Source organism: Peromyscus maniculatus, chromosome 4 (genome assembly GCF_049852395.1).
Source record: "Peromyscus maniculatus bairdii isolate BWxNUB_F1_BW_parent chromosome 4, HU_Pman_BW_mat_3.1, whole genome shotgun sequence".
Classification (NCBI taxonomy): Eukaryota; Metazoa; Chordata; class Mammalia; order Rodentia; family Cricetidae; genus Peromyscus; species Peromyscus maniculatus.
In genome coordinates, this window is record NC_134855.1 from 10,719,755 (window position 1) to 10,730,467 (window position 10,713).

The 10,713-nt window shown below is 54.6% G+C and overlaps 1 protein-coding gene across 6 annotated transcripts in view; it reads right to left on the reverse strand.

Moving 5' to 3' along the window:
• The window catches only part of Rapgef1 (Rap guanine nucleotide exchange factor 1), a 123,304-nt gene extending 113,559 nt beyond the window's left edge, over window positions 1-9,745 (reverse strand). For 2 of the 6 annotated variants that reach the window (XM_076569089.1, XM_076569086.1), the window contains exon 1: window positions 9,560-9,743. In XM_076569089.1, the coding sequence (XP_076425204.1) occupies window positions 9,560-9,620 (61 nt within the window). In that variant the 5' untranslated portion in view covers window positions 9,621-9,743. Of the gene's footprint in view, window positions 1-9,559 lie in introns of all 6 variants that reach the window. The other 4 variants (XM_076569085.1, XM_076569088.1, XM_076569090.1 and 1 more) reach the window with 4 other exon arrangements.
• Window positions 9,746-10,713: the final 968 nt, after the last annotated feature.

The following is a 10,713-nucleotide window of genomic DNA, read 5'->3' on the forward strand; positions in this document are numbered from 1 at the left end:
ACCGTTAGAGCAAGCACATCCACAGGGCTGAGGAGGTGGCTCAGTGGGTAAGAGCATTTGCTGCTCAAGCATCCCAGGACCTGAGTTTGGGTCTCCAGCACCCATGTTAAGTGTGGTCACAGGCACAAGCCTACGACCCTGTGCTTGGGGTTGGGGGAGAGAGACAGAAGGGTCCTTGGGCTTGCTGGCTGTCAGCCTTGCCTGAACACCATCAGCAAGCCCAACCCTTGGGAAGCGAAGGCAGAAGGAGCAGGTGTGGTTGAGGTTAGTCTCACCGTATAATGAATTCAAGACCAGTCTGGGCTACACGCTCCCTGTCCCAACAACCGTTAGCAAAGCAGCTGTGTCCAGCCCACCACTAGCGCTGTGGAGATGGCATCTGGAAGGGCCTCTCAACAGGGCACAAAAGTAAGCACCAGTGACTTCAGCACTCTGAAGCTTGAGGCAGGAGGACTGCTGTGAGTTTGAGGTCGGCCTGTGCTAAGGTCAAGGCCAGTCGGCAAACCCGTCTCAAATACAAAACAGGGAGGGAGGGAAGGAGGAAAGGGGTGGAGAGTGGGGCTGGGGTGAGGGTGGGGGTGAAGGCAACTTCTTCCGGGCTCTGGGCCCTGTGGGGGACAGCTTCTTCTCAAGCTCCCTGTCAGACTGCATCCATAATCCCACAGCAGGCACCTCTCAGGCAGGGGAGTACCTGGAAACACGTAAATCAGTCCTCACCATGTCACAGAGCTAAGTGAGACCCGGCTAAGTAGTGCGCATGCTTGTGGGCTCTTACTTCTGCCCCACTCCGTGTATTACTGTGCGCATCTTAAATGCTCCAGATCTCCGAGAACAGCCTGTAGCTTGGAGCGCTCTGCAGAACAGTACAGTACCTTTCCTCCACTGTGAGGATGAAGTCACACGTGTGGAATGCTTTTGGCACAGCCTGGTACCGGCACGTGCTGAGTGCCTTATGACTGTTAGCTGCTACTATTATTTTTACTTACTGAAAGGAGGGGCTGAGAGACACCAATTTCAAGGTCCCCACACAATCATCCGTCTATCTGTTCATAACCAGCCACTGGAAGAAGGACAGGCACACTGGACTATCCATAACCAGCAAATAAATACCACCATTGTTTCCAACCAGGAGCCTTGTTTGTTTGCTCCAGGTCAGTGCATGGGGCTTCGGCTCTCCTGCCTTCTCACTCACAGCCACCCCAGAGGAACATGCTGCACCACCTCCTGCTCTGCCTGACTTTTAATCCCTACTCCATTTATTTATGCTTTAGGGGGGTATCACGGCACACACAGGACAACTTGTGGGAGGGAGCCAGGTTTCTCCTTCCATCATGTGAGACCAGGGATCGAACTCATGATGTCAGACTTGGAGACAAGGGCCTTTAGCGGTTGAGCCATCTTGCTGTGTGCCTGGGAGTCACACCTGCCAGGCCACACCAATGGTGGACATATATAAAAGCTATAAACTGGAGGCTGGGGAGATGGTTCAGTGGTTAAGAGCATCTACTGCTCTTACAGAGAACCTGGTTTTAGTTCCCAGCAGCCACATGGTGGCTCACAACCAGTTCCAGGAGATCTGATGACCTCTTCTGACCTCCATGGGCTCATTCATGCATATGATGTATATACATGTGTTCGGGTGTACACACACGTACACACACACACACACACACACACACACACACACACATCCACATAAACTATTTTTTAATCTGTAAAGTAAACTACTGAAAACAGGCTCTTGTTCTTGGCCAGCAGCTTTCAAAGTAGGGTGGAGTTCTGACACACAACTTAATTTGTAGTGAAATGACTGTGGTTCCGGCAGGCAGGGGAAAGCAGAGTCCTTCAGGGCCACTTGGTACCCTGGGCTAGCTACAGGAGCAGGGGTGTATTTAGTAGACAGCACGAAGGACTCTGGATCATGTACCAGGCAAAAAGGAAAGAGGCAGAAAGAGGATTTCCCACCACAGACCCAGGATTTCTGGGCCACCCAGGCCAGCCTCCCACTGCATCTCAGCTCACACGAGACACCCAGGCCCCAGACAGAAATAAAAGAGAGGACAGAGCCCACCCTCCCTGGCCCTTCAGGACAGCAGGTACCTCCAGCCACCCAGGAGCAGAGCCGGGAAAGGCTCCTAAAGCATGCTCCAAGGGCAACTGAAAAGCTTAACAAGCACGGAGCAGGGCACCTACAAAGGGCCTGCTAAGGTACCAGCCTGTGCAGGTTGGCAGCCCCACTGCGGGAGTACATGCCAGCACAGTGACTGCTCTATGAAGGGTGAGCACTACCCAAGAGCTCTTTGCTCCTGTACACAGCAAGCAGTGACCAAACTGGGGCCTGGAGTGCATGCTGGAGTGCAAGCAGCGTTCTGTAGAGCTAAGTGGGGCGCTTTCTTACCCTGGCCGAGCATTCTGAGAATCTGCTCTTCCTCTTGCAATGTGGGACTTGAATCCAGAGTTTCATTTTTGTTTTTAAAAGACATTTATTTTTACCTATGTACTGGGGTATTTTGCATATGTCCGTCTGTCTATACATCATGAACATGCTGTGCCCGAAGAGGCCAGAAGGGTGTCAGATTCTCCGGAACTGGGGTTCCAGCTGTGAGCCATCATACGAGTGCTAGAAACCGAACCTGGTCCTCTGCAAAACGCACCAGCGCTCTTAACTCCTGAGCCCTCTCCAGCCCCAGACTGGAGCCCTGTGTAAGCAAGCGTACACTCCAGCACTGAGCTACACTCAGGCTCTTCGTTTCCCTTTCCTTTTTTGCAATGAAGTCTCACTATATTGCCCAGACTAGTCTCCCAGGCTCAACAGACCCTCCTCCTCAGCCTCCCAACAACCAGGGAAACAGGCCTACCACCACATGAGGCTTGGGAATTTGTGGAGTGTTTTGTCTTTGTTTGTTTTTAAGGTTCTTTGAAGCAGGGTGTCACTCTGCAGTCCAGGCTGGCCTAGGGACTCTCCATCCTCTTGCCTCCGCCTCCCCAGCACCCCTTGGGAATCTGGTTGTAGTGTTACCATCAACTTTTAGATGCAAAAACATTGACCGATGTACATTTAACACGGAACCCCATCCACTGGATACTGCTTGTCAGAGAAGACATCCTACCTCACCAAGAAACAAGCCGGGTAGCAAGCAATCGAAAGCCAGGAGCAGTGTGTCTCAAGTCAGTCAGGGCTGGGGTGCGGCCAGTGGTACAGCACTTGCCTAGCTTGTGGAAGGCTCTGGTTTGATCCCCAGCAAGGATTAAAGACAATGAATGCTTTAAAGCAGAAACCTAAATTCACTCTGTGATGATATAGACTAAGCTTACACATTCTTTTTTCTTTTCTATCTTTCGCTTTGATCAGCAGTGCTGGAGATGAACTGACGGCCTTGTGCATGCTAGGCAAGTAATTGTATCACCTAGCCACACACCGCCGTCACTCAATCTTTGAGCAAGTATGGACTGCGTACCTACTGGGTGCTAAGGTGGCTAGCAGCCATGAAGTGGTGGGCAGGCACACTCCTCCCGGGAGCTGAGGATCTGTTTAAGGCTTTATCTGTTCATTGTTAACTTGCAGACAGGACACTGGGCTGCAGATTCTGGATGAGTTAAACAGTACCAGCGCTGCACTCAAGTGTCCGTGTGATGCCTTTCCCCAGAGTTTACTATCTGCTAGGGAAGAGAAAGCACTAGGCACCGTGAGGGGGTCAGCTTTGGTGCAGGAAGCTGAGAGACCATCCAGGAAGTGGGTTGTTGTTAACAGAGGGACCTCAGAGGAGCCTAGAGGCCACAACAGAGCACGAGGAGTTGAACTCAAAGTAGCTTCCCACTGTCTGTTATTTAAGGTCTGGTTTCCCAGTGCTGGCGTGTGAAATCTCATGAAGGCTAGACAGACACTCTGCCACTGCGGTACGTCCCCAGCCACCCGCTATTGTTCTCTTAGGGATAAAGGGACGGCTGTCTCAGACAGCAAACAATCCTTCCAGGCGCTGATGGAGAAAGTGAGAGCCCCACAAGGAAAGAATCACCTGAGGACACATAAGGTTTCAGATGATCTCAAGCAAATGACAGATCTCTTCTAACTCACAGGCTGTGGGCTGTGTTTATTTACTCCTAAGCCAGCCTTTGGGGTGTGGTGGGTGACTGTCGGTGGAACACCTGTCCCAGCAGCAAGGCAGGGGGTGGAGGTCACGTGGGTGTGGCAGGCACTGTGGCCAGGCCTCTCCTCTTCCCACTCTGTCATCTTACTATGGCAACAAGCAACACACAGGCTGGACTGAGGTAAGACCCAGCCTGCACTAAGAGCAAGCTGCAATCTGAGCTAATTTGGGAAATGGTTTTCTGCAAGCTCATACGTGAGTCATCTTTCCAAGCCTATCGTCTCCCGGCTACAAGGAATCCCATTCAAACCACCCCTGCCAACAGCTGCACGGGAGATCAGGACACACTAGGGTTTGCTGTGGCCGCTTTAAAAACACGTTCTCTCTTATCTCCCTAGAGTGCCGTGAATGGTGTTAGTATACAAAAATCAGGCGCAGCCTCAAGGCCAAGCTGGGTCTACATTAACAAACTTCTCCTAAGATCAGAAGAGAAATGTAGAGACATAAACTAAAATTGGGGCAGACACTGCCGTGTCTCTCACAACTCCAGAATTCTACAGTGCCTCTGTACAGACAGAAAGGGGGTCAGTTCCCCATTTCACTTCCCTAAGACTGTGATCTTGGGCAGTAACCAAAATCCCCCAGGCCTCTGCTCCCCACAGGTGCAGCATGGGGGCAGTCGACCCTCGCCCTCGGCTGTGACAAGGGTGAAGTGAAAGGGGGTGTCCACAGACAGGCTGATCTGCCATCACCGCTGGCCTGCTCTCTTGGGAAGCCCACGTTCCAGAGGACTCCAGACACTATCCCACATCACAGGGTGGCTGCCAATGAGGCACACAGAAAGTGTTGAATCTGCAGGTCACTGAAGGAACGCGGAGCTTCAACATTTGTGTCAGTAACTGAGAACACTGTAACCACAAAGATTCCTAACTTGGGGGAAAGGGAAGTATAAAGATGAGTGGTTAAGAAGAATCAGCACCCGGTGACTGCCCATTTAAGGCCCTCAGGCCACAGAAAGTGCACAGGCCGACTTTCAGTATCTGATCTGGGAAGATACATAATAACAAGTTCCACTAAATCTCTTCCCATTTGTAAACACTGGAAAAGCACAGCGCATGGACTTTGAGACCCACGTTTATTCTATCAGTGGGTGTGTTGGGGGAGTCCCGACAAACTGTACTGCAGCCCCAGGTGCCAACACCGGCCAGACAGTTTAGTAAATGAAGTTTATAGGCACACTCAGTCTAGCTGGGTCACAGAAGAGGAAAGAGATTAGACCATCACAGGACCCTGTCTGTTCCCAGGACCCAGGGCCCAGGAACTCGGTGGTCGGGAACTCTGAAGGAACGGAGCAGAGTGGGGCAGGCAGGAGGAGGCTGACCGGAGCCGCGGGACTTTCCTCCTCTACCACAGAGACCTGGCAGGCCACTTCCCACCACCCAGCTTCACCACCCAGTTCCAATCAGCAAGGTCCTCGGAATCTCCATTTGTTGTAGCAGGAGTTTACAGTCACCACTAACACCCTAGTCCACTTCTGTGGACTCCCAGGCTCACACCCAGGCCACAGACCGGTGCCACCCTCACGGTGGGTACCAATCCACAGAGCTACACACAGCACATGGCAGAGCAGGTGCTCGCTCCATCTTGCTGGATGAAGGAATGGAGGATCCAATCAATGGAGGAATGGAGCAAGAGCCAAAGTCCAGATCATAAGCAAACAGACGTGAATCATCTCTGCGAGTCAGGAACGAAAATGTCAGCAGTCCAAGTGGGCAAGGGGACTCAGTGATGTGGCAGGGGAAGGGGCAGAGACACCAGGGAGACAGCTACCACCTCGCTCCCAATATGGGTATAAATATGAGAAAGGGCTCAGAGTTACCGCGAGTCTCATTCTTTAGGAGAACCAGGAACTGAGATTTTTGATAATTTCCTAGTTTTTAAGCATTGACCAACAGCTCTTTTCCTTCCTTGGGAACACACATGGACCAGTAGGCTAAAGCCAGCTGACTACTGCCAGTCTGGCATTAATCTCCAGAAATCTGAGGGCATCAGCTCACTTGTGTCTTTGCAGGAAGGGATGTGGGCAAGCAGAACCACCACGCCCGTTTGCACAACTAGAAGCATATTAACATGTGCCCCAAGTGCCTCTCTCCCCACCCCAAGCCCACCTCACAGCTAAACATCTCCCAGTGGCTTCCTAGAGAACTGCCCTCAGCACCTCAGCACAGTACACCCAGGAGGTGGCACCTCAGCACAGTACACCCAGGAGGTGGCACCCCATCACAGTACACCCAGGAGGTGGCACCCCATCACAGTACACCCAGGAGGTGGCACCCCATCACAGTACACCCAGGAGGTGGCACCCCATCACAGTACACCCAGGAGGTGGCACCCCATCACAGTACACCCAGGAGGTGGCACCTCAGCACAGTACACCCAGGAGGTGGCACCTCAGCACAGTACACCCAGGAGGTGGCACCCTTTACCCAATCTTCCTCTTGACCCTCCTGATCGACAGCCCAGTAAGATTCCCCTCAACTCAGACTGTCCTCATCCCCCCTGGGCACTTGGAGCAGAGGAACAGTAAGGCTGCCTTCCTATGCCCCCATGAAATGGTATGACCTCTGATGACTTCTGCAGGCAGGGGCTGCTGCATGACTGAGTGACAGATCCAGAAGCTCCGCCCCAGAGGAAAATGAAAGCCTGCTAGCTGCAAACAGGGAGGGCAAATGGACCAGAAAGACCAGGCTAGGGGTGCAAGATTTCTGCTCACTGAAAAACCCCTAAACCCCTACACACAAACCCTGAGAAGCAAAAACAGCAGTACTGTTTCCAGAGAGATGAGACCACAAGCATAGTTCAAAAACACTTGTGTTGCTTTGAAGCACGGAAAACAGCAACACTTGTTTACTGGGTGTGGGTTTCATAATTACTGGAGACTGGACCTGGCTGAATAAGGGTCTCTCCTTCCAGTCACACCGCCACTCATGCTTAAGAGAGGTCCACTTAGCAAAGTCCACCAGAAGCCAGACAGGAAATCTGGAGGACTGCACATCAAGTGCACCTAAACGAGCCGCAGAAGCTCCAAAAGGCTGAGCCCTCATTGCAGGTGTACCCCAATCTTCCTGGACCACAGCAGAAGAGCTTTGCAAGAGGGTTCACTTCCTGTCATCCCATTGGGAATCCCAGCATCCAGAGGAGGGCCAGCTATGGGTAACCACAACACTCTCTCACCCCTGGCTGCTTCTCCCCAAATGCATCTCCCTCCATCCTTCCCACAGTCCTCTCCCTGCATCTCCCTCCATCCTTCCCACAGTCCTCTCCCTGCATCTCCCTCCATCCTTCCCACAGTCCTCTCCCTGCATCTCCCTCCATTAAAAGAGCCTAAAGCGGGTGGTGGTGGCACAGGCCTTTAATTCCAGCACTTGGGAGGCAGAGGCAGGCAATCTCTGAGTTCAAGGCCAGCTTGGGCTACAGAGCAAGTTCCAGGATGGTCAGGGCTACACAGAGAAATCCTGTCTGGAAAAACTAGAGAGAGAGAGGCGTGGGGGGGGGGGGAGGGGGGAGACGGGACGACACGACACGACACGACTAACCTCTTTTCCCAGCCTAGTGAACAGTGCTGTCCAGGACCTCCCACAAACCGGGGCCTGTTCAGAATATTCACGGGGCTTGGCAGCCTAGGTACTACTACCAGCTCCCCAGACAAGCTCCTCTGAAGTGGACACTGCCACAGCCCCTAGCAGACGGCAGTGCCCAGAGAAGGCCCCAGCATGACCTCTGCTGAAAGGGCCTGGGGTGGCGACTAAGTGGAAGGCTGCATTAATCTGAACTGTGGAAGGAGCCTATGAGGTGAGAAGGAAAATTCAGTTAATGCCATTTAAAATGTAGTTTAGATATATTTATTTTACACACATGGATGTTTGGCCTGCCTGTATGTGTGTGCACTGCATGTGTGCCTCATGCCCACGGAGGTAAGAGGAGAGGACCAGGCCCCCTGAAGCTGGAGTTACAGATGGTTATGAGCTGCCACGTGGGTGCAGGAAACTGAACCTGGGTGCTAAGAGCACCAAGCGCTCTTAGCTGCTGAGCCATCTCCCCGGCCCGCTGACGCTATTTTTAAATAAATTATCCAAGTTTCCCAACAGTGCCGTTCGGATGAGACACGACAAGGAGTTCCCAAGCAATGCTGCACAGATGGACCAGAGATATTTCCGGAGCAGCACGTATGCAGGAAAGCGACTCATAGTCACTCGACAAGGCCCTGGGGCTAGAGGACACGGAGAGAAACACCCTAGAAGCAGCACCTGAAAACACAGCCCAGCTATGAGACGGGTACCCAGCTTCTAGTCAGAGCGCAGGTGTCAACACCCAGCCTACTGCTCCTTGCTGGGGGGGGGGGGGTGCCACAAAACTTCACCGAACCTCTCTAGGTCCTCAAAGCAGACACCCCGTTCTTGCAGGCAATCTCCAAGTATTTGTAATAAACAATACAACCAAAGGCACAAACCCAGAGTGAAGACACACAGCAGATGTTCAATAAAGAGTACCAAACGTTTTTCCTATGTAAACCCAGGGCTGCAAAAGTTACACTTATTGCTGGCTGCTCCACTGCTAACACGCGCCCCAGCCAAGTATCCCCGAGTCCACCTGAGAAATCGCAACTTCCAAAAATCAGTGCTACCGAACACCTTTTCAGCTACTTACACGTCCGCCTTCTTTACGGAGTTTCCAGGCTAACTGGGTATCCCCGCTGTGACAACCCCCAACACGGGCCCTAGACCACTGCCTACCTCACCTAGCAGCCAAGAATCCGCCCTCCCCTATAAGGAGTCCCTGCTTGCCGGCTAATTAAGCTCTGGGCCCCATATGCACAACAGTAATTGACTCTCGGGAGTGTCTAACTCCCTTCAGAATATGCAAGCCGGGGAAATCGGGAGGAGACTCCCCAAGATTTCCAGGAACACACAAAGAGATGAGGTTTGCATCAAGATCGCATCCACCTTCTCCCCCAACCCCAGTGGCTCCCTACTTGCAAGGCAGGATACCGGAGGACAATTTGGCTGCGCCCTGAAACATCGCCCCAACACACCCCAGCCTGCTTTCCTTTGAAGCCACCGGAGTGGACACTTGTGGTTAAACTCGAGGCTCATTAGGAGTGACACATTTTATAACTGGGCTGCCGATCACCTCTGGAGCGCGCCTGCCCTTCTGCATGTGGTCGGGGCCGGGCCTCCTCCGGGTCCCGGACTCCAGCCATTGTGGGAGGTTCCAGGGAACAAGGCTACGGGGCCCTTCAGTCGTCCCCCCCACCCCAGGATCCCGCTACCACCGCGGGCCCCCGGCGCCGGACAGGCCCGGTTCAAAGATGGCCCTCGCGGCGTCACTGCCAGGCTGGGGCCCGGGCCGGGGGTCCAACGCACGAGGCCAGGAGGCGCGCCGCCCGCCCGCCCGCCCGCCGCCCGCCTCACCTGCTTTCTCGATCTTGCCGGACATTTCCGGGCTGCGCCGGAGGCCGAGGCCGCTGCTCATCCGGCCCCGGCCGGGCCGCTGCGGGGCAACAGGCCGGCGCGCCCGCCGCTCTCCTGGGCCGTGGCTCGCCGCGCCTCACACTCGCGCCGGCATGGCGGGCTCCGCGCGGCCGCGGCCCGTGCGCTCGCCGACCGCGCTCCAGCCCGCACAGGGCCTGCCGCTCCGCCGCTCCACCTCCCGCGCAGCCGCTGCTCCGGGGCCGCGAGCCGCCGGCCGCAGCGCCGCGCCGCCGCCCGCCCGCCGGCCTGGGCCCCGCGGCCACGGCGCCACCTGCCGGAAGCCCGCCGCGCCGCCCGCCCCACAGCGCCCCCTGCTGGCCCGGAGCCGGGCTAAGCCTGGCGAGGGACGCCGCGCCCCCTGCCGGCCTGGAGTCCCCCACCACAGCCCAGCATGGACCCCACCTCTCTTCTCACAGAGATCAAGCCTATTGACGGGCATCCCCAACTCAGGACTGCTGCACGCTCTCTCCTCGAAGATGCAGAACCCTCTGCTAACCCAGACTTTTCCATCTCAAGTCTTGGACTGACTCCCCACGTCCATCACCCAAGTTCAGCATCCTTTGCAGGCCCAAGGCTCCACATTAGGACCTAGAATCGACCTTAACCTAGACTCAAGCACTTCCTCACTGAAGACACAAGAAGCCTGCACACCAAGACCTGGGGTGACCCTGAAGCCCCTCCCACCTGCCCAGGCGAGAGAGAGAGAGAGAGAGAGAGAGAGAGAGAGAGAGAGAGAGAAGAAGAAGAAGAAGAAGAGGAGGAGGAGGAGGAGGAGGAGGAGGAGGAGGAGGAGGAGGAGGAGGAGGAGGAGGAGGAGGAGAAGGAGGAGGAGGAGGAGGAGGAGGAGGAGGAGGAGGAGGAGGAGGAGGAGGAGGAGGAGGAGGAGGAGGAGGAGGAGGAGGAGGAGGAGGAGGAGGAGGAGAAGGAGAAGGAGAAGGAGAAGGAGAAGGAGAAGGAGAAGGAGAAGGAGAAGGAGAAGGAGAAGGAGAAGGAGAAGGAGAAGGAGAAGGAGAAGGAGAAGGAGAAGGAGAAGGAGAAGGAGAAGAATTAAGCCAAGGCTAGGCCCAAACCCGGAGGGACACAGCCCGCCTGAT